Source organism: Microtus oregoni, unplaced genomic scaffold, assembly GCF_018167655.1.
Source record: "Microtus oregoni isolate MIOR12 unplaced genomic scaffold, Mior012 000013F_ref0000133, whole genome shotgun sequence".
NCBI classification, from domain to species: Eukaryota; Metazoa; Chordata; class Mammalia; order Rodentia; family Cricetidae; genus Microtus; species Microtus oregoni.
The window spans coordinates 10,359,538-10,378,825 of NW_024543072.1; the positions used below are offsets into that span (position 1 = coordinate 10,359,538).

At 43.9% G+C, this 19,288-nt stretch overlaps 1 protein-coding gene across 2 annotated transcripts in view; it reads left to right on the forward strand.

Annotated features, from left to right (window-relative positions):
• The window catches only part of Vstm4 (V-set and transmembrane domain containing 4), an 83,120-nt gene extending 65,191 nt beyond the window's left edge, over window positions 1–17,929 (forward strand). For both annotated transcript variants that reach the window (XM_041662741.1, XM_041662742.1), the window contains one exon: window positions 16,642–17,929. In XM_041662741.1, the coding sequence (XP_041518675.1) occupies window positions 16,642–16,767 (126 nt within the window). In that variant the 3' untranslated portion in view covers window positions 16,768–17,929. The remainder of the gene's footprint in view (window positions 1–16,641) is intronic.
• The last annotated feature ends 1,359 nt before the right edge of the window (window positions 17,930–19,288 follow it).

The following is a 19,288-nucleotide window of genomic DNA, read 5'->3' on the forward strand; positions in this document are numbered from 1 at the left end:
ATAGGCTTCTGTGGATGGGGACTGGGCATAGGAAATTCAAAATAAAACTTATTTCAAAGTTTTTCACAAAGTATTTCAACTAAAGGTTTCCGTGTGTGTGTGTTTGTTTTATTTAGTTTATTTTGTTTTAGTGTATGGGGTTTTTTCTGTTTTGTTTTGTTTTGTTTTTCGAGACAGGGTTTCTCTGTGGCTTTGAAGCCTGTCCTGGAACTAGCTCTGTAGACCAGGCTGGTCTCGAACTCACAAAGATCCGCCTGCCTCTGTCTCCCGAGTGCTGGGATTAAAGGCGTGCGCCACCATCGCCCGGCTTACTAACAAATTTTTAAATACAAAATTATCTTTCGATCATTTAAAATGTAAAAAAAAAATTTAAAAATTTAGATCAAATTTTTATAGTCGAGTTAATTTTGATACCAGTTTCCACAAATAACAAATCACAGGGGGAAAAAAAAAACAGAACTGACCTCAACCAGGACTGTCTGGCCAATATTTTAGAGTCAAATTACCAGGTCTAGTATCTGCAGACTTGAATGCATATTAAGATTTATTGCCCCAGGACGCTAGCATTGACCTCAGTCTCAATTTGGTCGATATTTATTTCTCAGATCAATAAGTCTTGATGGTAGCTGAAACTTAAGTCAATAGCTACTTGTTGACTTATATAGGCCCTAATGGATAATTTAGATAATAACTTAAAAATACACACACACACACACACACACACACACACTGTAAAAGGGTACATCCTGGCTGGGTGCTACGCTCAGTACCCCACAGTCCTTTCTAGAAACTCACCTACCCTCTCCTTTGAGAGAAGAAGGCCCAAGAACCTCCACCCACTTATTGACCACCTACTGTATGCCAGCTTCTCTTCTAGACTGATCACCTACTGTATACCAGCTTCTTTGCTATGTGTTTCATGATTTCTGTCACTTGTCTTCACTATACTGTCAGCCAGGTGACATGTATTAATCTCAGTGTTTGTAGCACTCAAGTGACTAGGAGGTTGGGTTATGTTTTTAATGTTTCTAAGACAACATGACCATTTACAAGAAATGCATATGTTAGAGATGAATGGTGATTGGAAAGCTTTGTTGTTGATTTTGTAAATGGTGAAGGAACAAGAAAGCAAGCTAAGGAGAGGCCTTTTAAAACCAAGGGATCAAAACTACGCTCCCCTTGGCTTATTTAAACAATATCAAATGTGACACTCTATTTCCAAATCCTGCTAGCTGGGAATGAGGCCCGGTTCGCACTGGTTCTTCCTGGCCTCTGGTGTTGCAGTCTGCCTGGTAAGTCTGCAGGCTTACAAGGACTCTATTCTAATATCAGCGTCCTTCATCTCCTGGAGAGAGAGAGACCACACTCAGAAAATAGAAGTGTCTCCTGGAGACAAACTCAGAGGCAGCACACTTATCTAGCAGGCCTAAGGTCCTGAGTCTCACCACTACCGTCACAGACAAATAAATAAAACGAACAAATAAACAACAACAACAACAACAAAAAGAAGCCCTCTGGGCCCTCAACACACTCTGGAAACAGAGGTACCTGCTTGTTTGCTTTTGTAAATTGGGTGATGGACCCCAAACTCACTGAAACCTCTGGGGACCCCTGGTGTTCTCAGCCTAGTCATGCACTGCCGTGGCCTTGCCTGGGAGCCTGTGAACTCATTCCCACACTTCCAGGGAAAGCCATGACCACTTTCTTGTTTCAGAAGAGTCAGAGTGTTCCCCTAATGCATCTGATTTGTTTGGTTATTGTGTTAGGCCAGTCTATTGAACAAGGGGAGAAAATATGGTGTCTGGTGTGGAAGCCAACCTGAGTTTAAAGGGGGAAAAACATTGGTAAGGGGTGACGTTAGTAGCACCCAATATTGAGAAACAAAGTGGAAATTTTGTTGAATGAGTTTGGCGCCCACTGTGCCCCAGTCAGCGTCCTGTACTCTACAGCATGCCCACGAGGTCCTCCTCCCTGTTATTAACCCCCCTGTGCCAGGGTGGCTGAGGGGTCAGGCCACCCCTATTTGTCCCAAAAGAAAATGAGTTCTTGTGAGCAAGAGAATGAAGACAGAAAACAGGAACATCGTGGGCCTAATTACCACGAGTTTCCCAGTGGGTCTCATTCCCACTGTCTTATTCCCTCCGATCCATCCACAGCATTGCTGCCTGGGGCCTTCCTAAAACCGCTCCAACCCCATCATTTCCCTGGCTAGAATATTCCAATGGCTCCCCTTTGCCTCTGGCATGAAACATGGCTTCCTGTGCATGGGAGGGTGGAGGCCTGTCATCATCTGCCACTGCTTCCTAGGTCTCATCCCCCCTCCACCGCTGAGAACATGAGACCCCATATGGTCCAGGCTTTCCTACCTGCATCTGCCGCCCTCCTCATGGCCCCCCCAGAACTACTATTTGATCCCCACAAGGTTCGTCCTTGAGGCTCCTGCTCCCACTCCTCCACAAATCTGGTTCCACCCGTTATTCTAATTTGGGCTCTTGGTTGAATATATTTGACTGGCTTGCGAGGTTGAACACCATGCCTTCTGGATCTGGGTTTTTATTCCATGTTGTAACCTGTTAGAAGTTCCTTTCTTCCTAAGACAGAACGACATGCCATTGCATGGATGTATCATGAAACATTTTGTGCCCCCATTGTGTAGTCAGTACTCAGTGAGTTGACACCCATGTTTAAGTAGTGTGAATACTATAAGTATAAACACGTCTACTTAGGTCTCTCCTCTTATTTCTGTAAAGTATAAATACAGATGTAGGTTGCCAGATTGACTGACATTTTTGGTCGGGGGATCCATTACATTTTTGTGCCAAATCAGCTGCACCATTTTACACCTCCACTAATAATACACAAGGACTCTATTGTCTCCACATCCTTGTCTTTTCTTCCCTTCCTTCCCCTTTTTCCTGCTCCCCAATAACCTTTCTTCCCCTCTTCAACTCTCCTTCTTTTCTTTTCCTCTAGTTTTTTTTTCTTTGTTTACCCTCCTCTTCTCCATTTTTCATAGTGGCATCCTAATATATATATAAAATAGCATTCCACTGTGGTTTTAAAATATATGTTTCCTTGATGATAAGTAATGCTGAACATTTTTTCAGGGTCTTGTTGGCTACTTTTGCCTTCTCTGAAGAAATACTAATCAAGGTCTTTGTTCATTTTTAAGTTGAACTAGATGTGTGTGTGTGTGTGTGTGTGTGTGTGTGTGTGTGTTTGTGTTCATGCACATTGGAAGGCTTCTTTATATGCTTGGAGCACTAACTATTCATCATATAGCTGATTTGGCAGTAGTTTTACCCATTACAAAGTCTTCAGTAAACTCCGTCGTCTCACAGAAACCCAAAAACCGGAATGCTCAGTGGTCAGCAAGGTCACTCCTCCCGCCAGAGCCAGAAGGACCCTGTCCACAGAGTCTGATTCTCTGTGCCTGGTGAAAACCATGCACTGATCAGCCAGGGCCCCTTACTTCTTTGTTTACACGGCGCCTTCCTCCAGCCCTGTTTTCATCACCAGAACATATTGCCAAGGCCAAAAAAGACGTTTCCTTCCCTCAGTCATAGAAAAGGGCTCTGAGGCCCATTAGGCGTCAGTGATAGAATTCTGAGAGGATTTTAATAATATTCCAGATCCCAACAAAATTATTTCCAGAGGACATGCTTTTCAGGTTTCTTGAAGGATGTTTATAATAAGCCAGAGAATTTCTCTTGTTGTCGTTAATGTGCTAGAACCGGTTTCAGCTAAATTTTACATGAAAAGGATATATTAACCTGCATAAAATATGTTCATAATCTCAATTTAAAATTAAAAAGAAGGAAAAAAACCCACAACCACATGTACAATATATTGCCCCAAGTAAAAGCCTTGGGAAAAAAACAAAAACTTTGCTTGTACCAAGCTAGTACCATTTTTACAGAGATAAAATTTCTATGCCCCCCTTGGTGCACATGCACATCCCATTATTGTCACGGGGAGTTATGTATGTTGACTGGAGGGGGAATCCATGCTGAAGCTTTGAGCGGGATGAGAGTGGGGAACACAGAAGTCGTTTGGTTTCATGGGCCTCTCCTCCAGAGAGAGCAGGCGCTGGGGCTTGCAGAAACCGGAAGTGATCAGGAGCAAGTGGAAATGAGTGAGTCTTGTGCTTAGGGAGTGTGTTCACCAGGACGCGGGGCGGTTATTTCCATGCAGCAGGCCACAGAGTGAGCGTTGAGTCACGTGTCGGTATCCATGTACACCTGCCAAGTCAGGTGCCTTTCTGCTGTTTGAGAAGTCAGTAGCAGTAGGTTGAGGCACTGATGACTGGTGGTGTTTGTGTGTGTGTGTGTGTGTGTGTGTGTGTGTGTGTGTGTGTGTGTGTGTGTGTGTAGGGATGTAGGGATGAAGGGAAGAAGCTTTTAAGACAAGGTAGTGTACTAGGGACTCATTGGGAACCTCACTGTGTATGTGGGTGGGGGGAGACTGTGTGAGTCCTGACTGTAGAAGTGACACAGACGGAGGCCCCCTCCCAGTTGTGAAGGCCAGTAAGATTCTGGTTCTAAAGGAAGGCAAACTCCTTTACTCACTGCATGGTTGGTCCATTCAGACCACGCTTCCAGCCTCTACCCTCATTCTCCCCTGTGTCCACTGAAAACTGAAAGGCAGTGTGTAAGGAGCTGGGCAGGGCAGAACCTGAGCCTTGGAGCGACCTGGGAAAGGTGACGAGCCAGCCTGTAGAACAGCCCAAGTGGGAAGTGGGCCTGAATGCCCAGCAGGTCCCGCCCCATAGATGACTTCTCCTGGTGTCTAGTCTATCCAGTGCTTCAGGGACAAGCTGGGCCCCGCTCTGGGCAGCCTGTCCCCTGTGTCGGCAGGGGCTGTCCCTTCCCTGAAGAGCCCTGGCTTGCCTTCCATTTCAGCCTAGCTGATTGGCTGCCTTTATTGGGCACTTCATTTCTGAGATGATTGCACTGCTGGGAAATTTTTTTAAGAAACTTTTTTTTGCTCTATGTTGTTTGTGTAATCTTGTGAAACAATATCATTTCTGCGCTCACATTTGATGCTTTTAAGTCTATTTCATTTAAAAGCTCGGTTTTGAACAGAGTACGTCGGAGTTGTTATTAAAAGACTTTTTCAATCTCAGATGGAGAACTCGAGAAATGAAGTGCCATTTTTGGAAAAAAGAGAATAAAACCATCAACACATCTAAGACTGCATCCACAGTACCACGAAATCTCTGTGTGAAATTCTGAGCTCACAGACAAACAGTGGAGCATCTGAGGGCTCCTTTTCCTCTGACTGGATTAAATTATAATTTATTATTATACATGTCTAGAGATAAATTTATTCCCTTCCCCTGCCACTGATAAGGACTGAACCCAGGGACTTTTGTTTACAAGGCAAGTTTGGGCTCTAGCAATGGGTTAAATTCTCAACCCCTAAATTGATAAATCATCAGTGAACACATATGATGGCCAAAGTCAGTTGTGTAAAGCTTGGAGTGGGCATAAAGATGAAGAATGCAACTTATTAATATAGTCTATGTACACTCATTGTCCACATTTCATGTTCTAATGTAAATTTTACAAATGACCAGGCATCCTCATTGTCATTTGAGATTTGACCCTAATACTTAGTCTGTGCCCTGTGTCCCTGTGTACCGTGACAATGGCCTGATGCTGCCTTGATGGTGTTGGTTATGACAATGGCGGCAAGGTGATAATAGAGATAGTAATGGTAGTAGGGATGGTAAAATGGTGACGAAGGTGATGGTGTTGGTTATGACAATGGCGGCAAGGTGATAATAGAGATAGTAATGGTAGTAGGGATGGTAAAATGGTGACGAAGGTGATGGTGTTGGTTATGACAATGGCGGCAAGGTGATAATAGAGATAGTAATGGTAGTAGGGATGGTAAAATGGTGACGGAGGTGATGGTGTTGGTTGTAAGGCTGAGAATGGTGGTGGTGGTACTGGTGATGAGAATGGATGATGATATTTCAGTGACCTTTTCCATGTTCAGACCCTGTTCTAATACTTATCAATAAGGAGACACATTAAATTCTGGGACAACCCCCTTATTGTCTCCATTTCACAGATGGGATGAGGTAGTGGTGGATCGAGGAAGACACAGAACGTTAACCTCTGGCCTTCGCACACAGGTCCATATTCCCTCACTGGCATGTCAGACCTGATCCAACCAGGTGCTTGGTGACAAGTCCCTATTTTCCCTACTATGAGCCTGTTCCTTCTGTCAAAAGCACTTAGTTCAGCCAGTTGGTTCTAGGGCATTATTTTCTGCCCTGACCTCACCAGACAGGTAGGACTATTTTGACAAGTTAGAATTTCCACATGTTACAATACAAAATGCAGTCCCTTTCCTAGGCTTTCGTTTCTCTGTCCTGGCCTCTGGTATATTCTTCTAAGTATTGCCTGCATATGCACAAAGGCCTATCCATATCTTTGTTTATATCTGTAAAAATATATATTTATATATTTTATGTATGTATGTATATGTATATTTTTAAGCCTGAAAGTCATGTGCCTATGTTTTACTCCAAACATAGAACTCAGTTGATCTACTTCTTAGTAGCATGTTACAGTAAAGTCCCTGAAGATGTTAAAGGGAGAAAGGAGTTATTGAGGGACAGGTCTGGGCCCTCTTCCTAAGGTGGCAGACCTCTGGAAGTATTTTCAATGATAACAGACTGGCTTTCTTTCATTGTCTTAATCAATTCACACGATTAGATGCATATTCTGGACCAGAGAAATGGATTTGTCAATAAATAACTCACCTTGAAAGCCTTGAAAACTTGAGTTCAAATCCCAGGAACTTGTATAGAAGCCAAGCATGTCTGCACACACCTGGAACCCTGAGATCAGTGAAAGGTCCTGTTTCAAAAAGATCATGTATAGAATAATAGTGGAAGGTTCCTGCTGTCAATCTCAGGCCTTCATGTATACCTGCACACAAATGTGCATACTCATGCACTACACACAAGACATATGCAGTACACATGTGCTACACATGCACATGGATTCACCACACACACACACATACAGTCAGGTATGATGCAGCACGTTCATAAATAGCTTGGGTGTGAGAGAAAGAAACAAACAGATCTCCAAAGCTTTTGACCAGCCAGTTTAGACAAATCAGTGAACTCTGGGTTCAGTGAGAGACCCTGTCTCAAAAGAGAAAGCAATGATGGATCTAGGAAGACAAAGAATATTAACCTCTGGCCTTCATGCACAAGTACATAGGCACATACAGAAGGGATCTGGGGGTTCATGCTTCTCCGGTTCATGTGGGAAAGCAGATGAGTAATTGCGTCAGCTTATGGAGCAGTCGCTGTGTAGCCAGGAGGAGTTTCAAGTACGGGAGCCTCACTGCGACCATTATCTACAACCACATTTCTGTTTGCAAAATGTGGCTTGTGAAATCTGGAGGCATTCGTCTGTCAACTTGCAAAATCTTGAACCTATAAGCTTTATCCTTGGTCTTTCTATGCTGGCTTCAACATGTCACATACACAGATGGTGACTTGTGACTATTCCAAGAGCTGTTAGCCTGGGCATGTGGCCTTCTATAGTACTGAACTGAGGATGTTCTTTAACAAATGGCCTTTGAACTCTTTGAACTCAAGAGCATTGTGCGAATTTGCTTGGCTGGAGACTTTCCCGCAAGTTCTTTTAGTCCATGGTATCAGCAAACTACACTAGATGAAATCTTTGTCTCCACTTCTCTTCTGAGTTCAGACTTTCTCTCTTCTGTAGTCCTAGAGCACATTGAACTGTTGGCCGTCAGACTCTATGTGAGTCAGCAGAGGTTTGAAACGGAGGCGAGAACCTTCTGGGTTTAGACTTTCTCTCTACCATAGTCATCGAACACTGTAAGTCTGCAGAGGTTTAAAATGGAGATTAGATCCACACATATGACCCTACAGATCGAGACAGCAGAACAAGAGGGTGCTTTGTGCCACAGACTTGGAGGTCCCTTGTGTCTCTGGACTTTAGCTCAGATCATCAACGCATTCTTTGGTGAACAGTCGCAGCTCCGTACTAGCTTTGGGAATGTAAATCATTCAAGGTCTTGAGGCTACTGGCCCACTCTGGCCCCAGCAGCGTAAGGCATCTCAGAGGCTTCTAGTAGACACCTTTCCTGGAGTGGTAATGAATGACTGGTAAGTGAATGACCTCTACTACAAGGAACTGTAGTATGATCTGGTGACTGACTTACAGTCAGTTACTTGAACTTCTCCAGTTCTCCCCATTCAACTCTCAGCTTCATCTCGCCACTATCCAGCAGCGATTTCCCACACCTGCCGACCAAGGCAGAGCCTCTCTCTTGTGACCTCCATCTACCCCATACTGGTCAGTACCTGCTACTGTTCCAGAAGCCTCGTGTCTTGTGTGAGAACAGGGAGGTAAGAGCCTGGGGGCTTCCTAGCAGAATTCTTCCCTGTCCCTTTATCACCTCCTCTCAATGATGACAGTTCGGTATGGCCTCGTGTTGTGTGGCCTTAGGTCTTCCATCTCTTCATGCCAAGCCTACCATCTGATGAGGATGAGGTGGGTCTCACCCTTATCCTCAGACCCTTCAGTTGGAGCTCACACTGCCTGGTGTGTGATGTGAGTCTCTAGCCAAGCCTTATGTGGTTTATGGTCCTTCTTTCCTTTCTCCATTGGTTTCTAATGCCTGCTTCTTAGTTAGAGTTTCTATTCCTGAGAAGAAACACAATGACCATGGCAACTCTTATTTTTTAAAAAAGCCTTTAATTGGGGGTTTCTTACAGTTCAGAGGTTGAACCCATTATCATCATTGCGGGAAGCATGGTGGTGTGCATCTAGACGTGGTGCTGGAGGAGAAACTGAGACTTCTACATCCTGACCCACAGGCAACAGGACGTAACTGTGTGCCACACTGAATGTAGCTTGAGCACAGGAGACCTCAAAGTCCCCCCCCACACACACACACAGTGACATTCTTCCTCTGACAAGGCTGCACCTACTCCAACTAAACAACACCTTCTAAAGGGACACTCTCACTGGGCGCCATTTTCTTTCAAACCACCACAACCTGCTTTTAGGGAAAAGGCCTGCTGCCCACCTGTCTGGGTTCCCTAGATACGAGCCTGTACTTCCAACTGTGTGAACTACCTTGACTTGAACTACTGTACTGTACTGTTCATTTGATTTTCCAAGGGACCAGATCTCAGGCAGGATGGATGGCTCCGACTCCCACATATGTACCTGGTACCGTGAAACAGATTTTTGCAATTTTGTTTGATTAGTTTGCTACAGGGTAGTCCATGCCGGCTTCCAGTTCATCCCCCTCCTGCTTCCACCTCCCAAGTGCTGGGATCATAGGTGTGTTACCACTCCTGGCAGCTTCTTTTCTTTTCAAAGCTGTCTATTCATCAGTAATGTGTGGTCAATGGACACACCTCACAGGACAGAGGTGAGAACCGAATGGGATGGAGAAAGTTAGCTGTCAATGAGCTGAGTTTTGTTCTTAAAAGGACCAAGTCTCAGCTACCACACTGAGCTACCTCCCAAAGCCACTCTGGGTCATTTACCATTTCTGTCTTGGAAAAATATTTCTTTTGCTGGGTTTCCTCCTTGATTGTTATTTAACACTACACCAAAAAACTCCAAATCCTCTCTTCAGAAATATCAACATATATGTTTAGAAGCGGCCAACAGAGCTCAATAATGTAAGTGCATCTCCAGGCATGTTGGTGGCCGCATGATTGATGGGCCTAAGACATACTTTTCCCTCTGAGTATGGGTGTTCAGAGACCACCGAGGCTCTGGGTGGGGGAAAGCAGATTTTGCTAAACACTCAGCTTCAGTATCCTTACTGGCCATGGTAGTATGGGCAGGGACTTCAAGGAGACTTTTTTTTTTTTTTACCAGTTCCTTCTCTGTTGAATAAAAAATGAGCACTTATCTTGAAGAGAGAAGAGGAAGTCTGCCCCTGACATTTCTCTTAGTCTCTTGGGGAAATGGATTCCTGATCCTGCAACTCTGTAGAACTGCTGGCTAGGTTGGAGCTCTAAGGTGATGTGAGCGCAAAGCTCCCATGTCCTGGGTATTGATCTGTTGCTGTGGTAATGGTATTACCTCACTGAACTCCTCACATTGGCAATGGGCAGCCTCTGCAATTGCATTTCTGACTTATTCCTGCAAACTTAATTCAACATGCACACCCAGCTGCAAGCACTACAAGAAAGTATTGTTTTGCAGGAGTCTGCATAAGAGATCATTAAACCCCTGTTCACCTAGGAAGGGTAACTTTCAGTTGACTCCACGGAGATCTGTGCACAAGCTGAAATCCTCAGAAAGTGCCCATTAGGCACTTGAGGTAAGTGTTGTGAAGAAATGCATGACTCCCGGGTCTCTTGAGGTCGGCTTTCCTGGAGCCAGCAGGCTCAAGTCATTCCTTCCCCATGGGTGTACTTTCCATAACCATCACCCTAAACTGGGGCAGAGAAAGGCTTAATTTAGAGCTCAGAGAGGCAGCCTTAGCTGGTATCTGTGGCCTCAGCAGCACCTCACCACGGGTGGAGCAGAAGGATGAGGCTAGGCAGGCCGTCGGGGCTCTGAAATTCTCATTCATGCTTACACATAGAAAGCAGCCTTCTCACCGCATCCAGGCTGTGGCCCATGGATCACAGGAAGTTACAACACATCCTTCGAGCTGCTAATAGGCCCTCAGCACGAGGAGAAGAGAGGTAACAATGCAAAGTAGCCTTGTTGGGCTGTGGATGGCAGGTGGGCACACAGGGACCCAGCAGAAAACATCTGCCTCCTCGCTCGGAGCCTATGTGTTCAGTAAGAAAGGTAAGAATGACCTAGGGTTCACCTCAAGGCTGGGGTCCATGTCGCCTGGAGGCCAGGCCCCTTAGCTCGGGTGGAAGCAGGGGCACCTCTGTCGCTGCTGTCTGACTCTCGCATTGGAGTTCACCACCCCGGCAGCACAGAGATGCCTGAGTCCCTACTGCCTTTTCCTAATGGCTGGCAGTGAACGTTGGCTGTTCAGCACATGGGTGGATTTACTGCAGTTCAAGAGTTAAAGCCAAGCTGTAGAGGACAAGACAGCAGGAAGAAGGCACGTGTCTGGGAGGATTGCCTGAGGGGGTGCTTAAACCTCCCATTTCCAGCTTGCCTCCTCACTGAATAGCACCAGATATCAGTCTCTTTCTTCTCCAGTGCTGGCATGGCATGACCTAGTGTGTACCTGTTCATGGGAAGGCAGTTCATCTCTTCTTTCCCCAAATAAAGTGTTTCCTCTTCCTCTATTCTGTGATCAGTAGGCTAGTATGCTGAAGATGCCATAATTGAATTCCATAAACAAAGTAACTTCAACGCCAGAGATATATTTTCCCAAAAAGGCTACAAGTTCAAGGCCGACAGGATCAACATGGCAGCGGGTCTGACTTCTCCTGATTCCTCTCTCCTTCACGGTGCCATCCCAATGCTTGCAGTAAAGAAGTAGTCCCACCGGGTTAGCGTTAACTCTATCAACCTCGTCTTACCCCTTCTCCCAATGCAGCCACGTTCTGGGGAGGATAAACAAAACAGGAGTTTGGAAGTGTGAGGAGGGTGTTGCAATTCAGCCTATAACTAATTTCCCAGAATCTCTTACTGTCAAAAAAAGATCCTGGCTTACATGGTCCATCCTGTTCTTGCTAATGTGTGAAGGATTCAAAGTGTGCATAGGTAGAAGACATTTAGCTGGCTAGGTGGAAAGTGATGACGCCAGAATGTGGACTCACTCAGCACACATGTATTTAGCACCTTCTGTGGGGCAAAAGTTGTGTCCAAGCACTCACATGAATCTCATTTACACACTCACTAGTTAGTTGCTAGTAATAGTAATTAACTAACTGGTTGCTAACAATAGCAATTAACTAACTAGTTACTATTGCTCCTGAGCACCGATGGGAGGAGTGCCCAAAGTCAAGTAGCTGCTGGCACATGAATCTCGTCCAAATTTCTCTTACCCCTCAGCTCTGCGGGCAGGTGGGAGCCATGCTAAAGCTCTCCTCTCCCTTTCCATGAACATGACCGCAATAACTCAAGCAAGATTTGCTGCCTTAAGTGGACTGGTACTTCACTTCACTGTGTCTTCTCTGCCGCCTCTGATTAGAGAATGCTCCCCCCAACGGTAGGAAGGAGCCGCTCTTACTAGTAAGAAATGTATAAAAAGGAGATCAAAGAGGTCAAACAACAAAGGACTGAGGGTGTGTGAGGTCCAGGTGACTACACACAGATGGCAGATCGAGCCTGCATCTTGTAGACTCAACCAGTTTCATGCTGATGATATTTGGGGGAAATTGCATCTATACTGAACTTGGACAAACTTTTCCCTTTTTTGCTTCTCGTTATTCCCCAAATGATACAGTGTGGCAATGATTTTTAGAGATTTCACATTGTCCCTCATGTTTTAATTCATCTAGAGATCATTTAAAGCGTACAAGAGCATGTATATACAAGCATGTGTACATAGAGCATGACACTTCTACACAAGGGCCTCGGGCACCCGAGGACACTGATGTCTGTGCAGCTTTGGAACGAACCCTTTGTGGATTTCAAGGGCTGCAAACGCAGTCGGAATCTTTGAGGAACAGCAGGGGAATCTGACCAGGCATTTCTGAGGTCTGGGTAAAAGACAAAAATTCATAAAGCCAGAGTGACCTGAAGAGGTGCTGCTGCTGCTGCTGATCAGTCCCGAAGTTCTACTATCTGCTTTATACAATCCAGCAGCATCTGTGTACGATGCATGGCTAGGTGAGAGGCACCTGGGTCCCACTGGGAAAGCTCCTGTTAATGCTTTCAGCACAGCCTAAGGCTGCCAGAGGCTTAGCCTGACTGAAGCTCTGCTCTGAGGTGGCCTGTGTATTGTCTCCCTCTGACTGCGTATCTGCATCACAATATAGCTTCCCTGTATCTCCCCCCCCCCCCTGTATTCATGATCATCTCTAAACTACTTATCATATTAAATATAATGCAAATACCATATAAAAACTCAGTACTGGATTATTTAGGGAACAATAGGGGGAATGTCCACATGTTTAGAACAGATGCAACTTTTCTCCAAACATTTTCAACCCACAGGTTTGGTTTTTTTTTTTTTCAAGGACTCCCAGATATAGATGACTAACTGTATTATCCAGAGTACCACACAGGCCTGAAAGAGTTGCTTTGAGAGCTGGTGGTCTGTAGAGAATTCATAGAGTCTAGGACTGGAATTGATGTAGACACCGGGAATGGTGTCTTAGTTGAGCTATTTTGAGTTTGTCTAACCAGGGTTGCAGTGGGAGTACCTGGGCTATAACTATTGAGGCCTTGCCACAGGTCCCTTACCTGGTTCAGTCCCATGACAAGCCTTTGCTACCTGTGATGGTTACATGACACTCTGTTCCTGGCTCCTGGCTTTACTATACCCTCTAGTCTTACCTAGTCATCCTAAGAAGGCAGAAACCATTGCTAAAGTACTCCTTAGGTAGACCTGAGCTTTCCTGAGGCATCAGTGTAAACAAAGGCAGGTTGGTGAAAAACAGTGAGGACACATTGGTCCATTTTTCTTGGCTGTTAGGACTTTATTTGCAGTTGATCAAGCTGGGGAGCATAGTTAAGCACATGTTTGATGGTGCCAGCCAACTGTGCCTGCCAGAAAAGCAATAGGTTCTTTAAAGGTGCCAAGCACTGGTATTATGCATCTTCTGCTGTAAACTGTATACACTTCACACCCCTCAGCCTCCTGTGTGCGGCCTCATATCTTCAATCAAATTATTACACTCCAGAAATATGCATAAGGGAAATGATTGTACACATTTTATGGTGGGTTGTTGCTTGTAGCAGTAATTGAAGTACCTTTTCCACTTATGAAAGTACTAATTTTATTTGTTTTTATTGCTTTTCTAGATGCAATTATTTATTTAGTGTGCTTCGGTTTTATTAAATTATGTTTACTATAGGAACATCATAAAAATGTATGAAAACAACAGATCAGCCAAGCCAGCCTGGTGACCTGTATTGAGAAAGCTGCTGTTATTTTTCATATCCAAACATAATGAAATAACTTAAGAATAAACAGATAATCTACGCTAGAAAACAATACAGTTTTGAAGTAATGCAATAAAAACAACTGGACAATATGATTTCATAAACCTGGGTTCTAAAATTTACATGAGTTGGGTTTTGAGTACTTATTGGAAGACACGTGGTGTTCCTAAGTGGAACCATTACAATGCGAAATGTAATTAAAGCAAAAGGCGAGAACCTACATGGGGTTTTGTTGGCCACTAAAATGTGGATGACTAAGAAGCAATGCAAAGGCTTTCGGTGTTCCACATCCCTACATATGTACGTAACTTTGAACTTGAAAAATGGCTAGACCCTTGTGCACATTGCTTGGAAGTCTCCTGGGCCGCATATGCTGGCCACCCTTTTGTCCACCCCTTTGCCCCTTATTTCCTGTCCTCGCAGTATTTTGTCTCAAGAGAACAAAAGCTCTCTGCTTTGACATTCCATTTGAGGAACTTACATCCGATCAATGGTTTCTTTGTCCTGGACTTCCATAAGATAAAAAAAAAAGATAGAGGCATATAGGTTTTTTGTTTTGTTTTTTAAAGAATGTGCTTCAAAATAACAATAAAACAAAGACTGAAAACCTAAGCCTCAAATCTAACATCTAGGTTACAGAGTTACTGAAACAAAACTGTCGATATGACTCTAAATTAGTGACCGCTTTTCCTTATCTAGTTACAAATTTAAATTAATCAGGGCATCGGGTAAATAAATTTCCTACTGTAACATCGAAAAGGGGTGGTTGTGATTAAAACACATTGTAGGAAGTTCTCAAAGAACTGAAAACAAACAAAACTGTGGATCTCTGCGGGTGACAAGGTTGTCTCCCTTCATCTGTGCAAGAGCTGTTGTGTGTCCTTCCCTAGGCGTCATGAGAGGTCTTTGCCCTCCTCTGCTTTGTTTCCCAGTGATTTATTGGTAAGGATCTTTGCTGAACTGTTAACCCCTTAGATACAAGCTGCAAACATCTTCCTTGGTCATACTCCTAAGATGGTTTTCCTAAAAGTTCTCCATATGTTCTTCTAATGGTTTTAGGAGTTTACATATTTTAAACTTAATTTGGGGTGATGTAGAGTGTGATTTATTTTTTTCTCTCAATTATCCCAACAATATTTACTGAAAGATAACTTCTGGGGTCTCTAGCCGGTTCCACTGATAAGTGTGTCTATTCATCTGCCAACATTACCATATTCAAATTGGTTCAGTTGTGTAGTTTTAATATCACCAGACTTGGGACGCCAGTTATTCATTTTCTTAACATCTTAATCATAACAATCTCTTAATCATATTAAGAAAGCATGCAGCTGTGCCTGTGTCATTCAAAGATTGATTTTGTCAACAGTGCTTTTTAAACATTATTGAATGGCTTTTCCAGCATCTCTCGAGATAATGCTGAGGTTTTTCTCCTTTGATCGTTTACTAGTATAAATCATCTTAAAATACTGTATGGTGTTTGTGCTCCAGGATAGCAATCAACCTGAACATGATTACCTCTCACTGATGTGCCTCCTCCCTCTCCCGAATAAATCTGAGTTAAAATCTATATGAACACAGAGTTTGTTCTAAAACATGTCAAGTTTTCCTTCATGCTCTCTGATCAGCGTGATGATATGAGGTGGGCCTTCTGCACAGGAGCTTCCTTCCGAGAGTCCTGCCCGTAGCTCTCCCTGTGCTGCCAAGAGGCAACCCTTCCTTGCTGCCCCCCCCCCGAGGGCAGTTAGCAAACTCAGATTGTTTACACTTAGCATTTACCATTTATATTTTCTGGGACATTATCGTTTTACCTGTGTTTCAGTTTTCCTCTTCAGTGTGTTGAGCCAAGCAGTCTTCTGTGTAAAATGGCCTTCGTTTATATTTTATTTTCTTTCTTGTTTCCTGTTTTATTCATTCTTGCTTTCTTATATTTTTCCTGTTTATGGTGATGATTTTTTACAAAAAATATATTTCCCAAGCACTTGGTTTTAGATATTTTTGTCCTTATCACTTTGTTTATTTTTGCTTATTTTGTTCATTTCCTAACCTCCTAAGTCTGATGTTTGAGTCCCATGTTATTAAAGAATAAATCACTTAATGTTCCATGACCACTGTTCTCTCTATACTCTCTAGCATGTAACAAGAAATATATTGTTCATTATTATTTTCCAGATACTCTGAATTTTTAGTTATGTAATTTCATCAATCGCAAAATTTTCTAACTTTGTTATATTGATTACCAGTAGGCATATTTCTGTCTACTGTGCACTTCCTTTGGGCTACTGTTAGTACTCTGTTTCGTTTTTCAGAATTAGGTATTGTCTGTGGGCTAGATAGAGTCCAATGGCTTGTGTGAGTACTTGATACCAAGTTAAACATCAATGGCAGTGTCTCTTGGCAGAGTATGACATTCTACATGAGACAGTGAGCCATATCTTTTTGTTACTTGGTTTTGCCTGTGTTTTATTTATTTTTGCCTACACATTTTTCTTATCAACACTGTGAAGATATGCAATCCATGAGTACCTGGTAGAAAACTTGACTGTGGTCAGCTTCATTGTCCTTTGCTTTTTTTTTTTTCTCCATACAGCCAAAGATTGCTGAGGAAAACTTGACATATGCCGAGCTGGAGCTGATCAAACCACACCGCGCTGCCAAGGGTGTCCCCAGCAGCACTGTGTACGCCCAGATCCTCTTCGAGGAGAACCAGCTGTAGTGATGCCTTCTTCTGGCTGTCACCTTGCTCCCGCTTACGACACACAGAAACAAAGGCCCTATTTTTGTATCTTCACTTGTGCCTTCAGTGTGATGGGAAATCCCTTCCCATGACATTCTTGTGGCTTCTGAGAGGTACGCACTCCCCAGGAAAGAGTGGGGAACATTCTTTGGCCATGTTTCCTCAGACAAGATCTTGGTCCCTGGCCTGATCCTGAGGTGCAAGGACTCTGCTTCCAAGAGCATCTGCTGAGCCAACCCTTATCCCTTCTTTTCTTGAATCTTAATTTGTTGGAAAACAAATTAAATTTTAATTTTAATCTGCCAGCCTTACCGCGTCTAAGACATCAAGTGCCCAGTTTATAGCCACAGGAAATGCCTGTGGGATAGATGGACTCACCGATTCTCTGAGGTTCAGGTGGCGCTGCTGGGACACCCAAAGCACAGCAAGCCCCTGATGGTGACGGCAAGCAGCCGCTTATGAAGGCATCTGTTGTTGTTAGTAGGTGCTCTGAAGCTGGCCACAGAAGGGCACTGGTGCTGATGATTACAAGTCTGAGGTCTGCCTTGGGAAATTCTGGTACTCCTCTTTAGACCCATCCTTCCCGAGGGCCACAGAATTACCACTGTAAAGTGCTTGTCCCCCTTTGGCATGGACCTAGAGTGATAGAAAAACATATTGTCCACTCTTTCCCAAAGACTCAACTGTGGGACCAGTGGGTACGTCGTGGAAGTGGGTAAAGTGTGCCAAACGTGGTCACCTCCCACTCAGGAGAGAGCAGGTCTCTCACTGTCTCTTCCAGGTGGAAGCAGAAGTACACGCCATGCTGGAAAACTATATCCAGGAAGACTCAACTCTTGGCAAGTGCTTTTTCCACCTTAGCCTTGGATGTGAGCTGTGATGGTCTTGTGTGGATGTCGGGGAACCTTGGGACTTAAGACTGTGGGGGTGTTCCTCTGTGGACCTAAACAATGTAGAGTAGAGAGCGGTCAGACTTGATGGAAGTAGATCTCTTCTGCGAGAGTCACCTTGATAATCCGAGTGCTGTTCAGGATGCTTCTTGATATATGTGTGTTCTGCTGACCATTTACTACACTCTATAAGCATTGTTTGGTTATGTAATTTACCATGTATATATGATAAATTATCTATTTTAAACACAGCTGGGTGTGAGTTTTGCCCTTTGTATCACTGTGGCACTTACTGGAGTTTCTCGCCTCTAATCACCTCAGACTTTCTGTGTGTGTAAAAAGAATTGAACCTTTTCTAGGAATCTTGAAAGTTAAATGGGACAATAAGCGTTGTGACATTCTGGAAACTGTAAAAGCCACTTTGCTAAGCCACTTGGCATTTTAAAACAAACAAAATGACCAAACTTTTATTTGCAGAGTTTGGGTTTGAACCCAGGGCTTTGCCCATGATCTAACAGGCCCTCTACCCCCAAGCGGAATTCCTAGGCATGTTGGTAGCTTTCTTACCTGTGAACTTAGTCCTAAAGCTGTAGCATTCACACAGATCCAAGGTTCTTTGTATTTCTTGTGTTTATTGGAAAGGGACCAAATGGAGCAGCTCTTGGTTTCCTGCAGAGATGGATGTGGAAGTCAATCCTCTCTGATGACACTTGCTTCTTGTTCCCTTTCTCTGTGCCTGATACATGGTAAGAAGAAGAAGGAGAGGGAGAGGAAGGAGAAGGAGAGGAAGAAGAAGAAGAAGAGGAGGAGGAGGAGGAGGAGGAGGAGGAGGAGGAGGAGGAGGAAGAAGAAGAAAGGCTGTTTAGAATAATGTACTACTTTCTAGGGCATCTTCTTTGGAAGGGGAAAAACCACAATTAATGCACAATAGATACCTTGATTATCATAGAAAATATTGCATTTTGTTATGACAGGGTTCTAACAGGTGGATGATAGTTTTTGAGGATACAAAGTGATTTGCTAATTTGCACACATAGCCATATAGGCAAAGAAGGACACTGAGGAGCCAACTGGGAGTCAAGAGTGGAGCAAAGGAAAAGGTGATGGGAACGGGATAAGAGGCAATATTTTCTGAGACCTCTAAACCCTCAAGTCCACCCTGCTTTGAATACAATGAAATCTTAGGACCATCATACATGAAGATGAACACATTCTACTAAGAACAGCCATGCATTTAAGACACATCCAGAAGCTGTAACTGTTACAGATTTACTTCAGCATTTTTTCTCTCATGTTCCGGTCACAGCTGTACAAGTCTGCACCAAGTTGTGGGAATGGGGAAACCTAGTGCACATTCCCCTCAAAGGGGAGAAGAAACCTCACAGCATCCCTGCAGAGCTTGTCTCTGCTGTCTCCAAGGGAAGCCACACCAGCACTTCGGAGCAAGGGTAATGAGTGATTTGTACCTGCAGCTGATTTGAAGTGACCGATTTTGGCATTCTTGCTTAGGAAATGTGTCTAGTCACTCATTCTTTACCGGCTAGACCAGTCACCATGAATTGACATTTGTGAAGCTAAGTGAGGGGAAACATCCAGCAACTCAAAAGTAC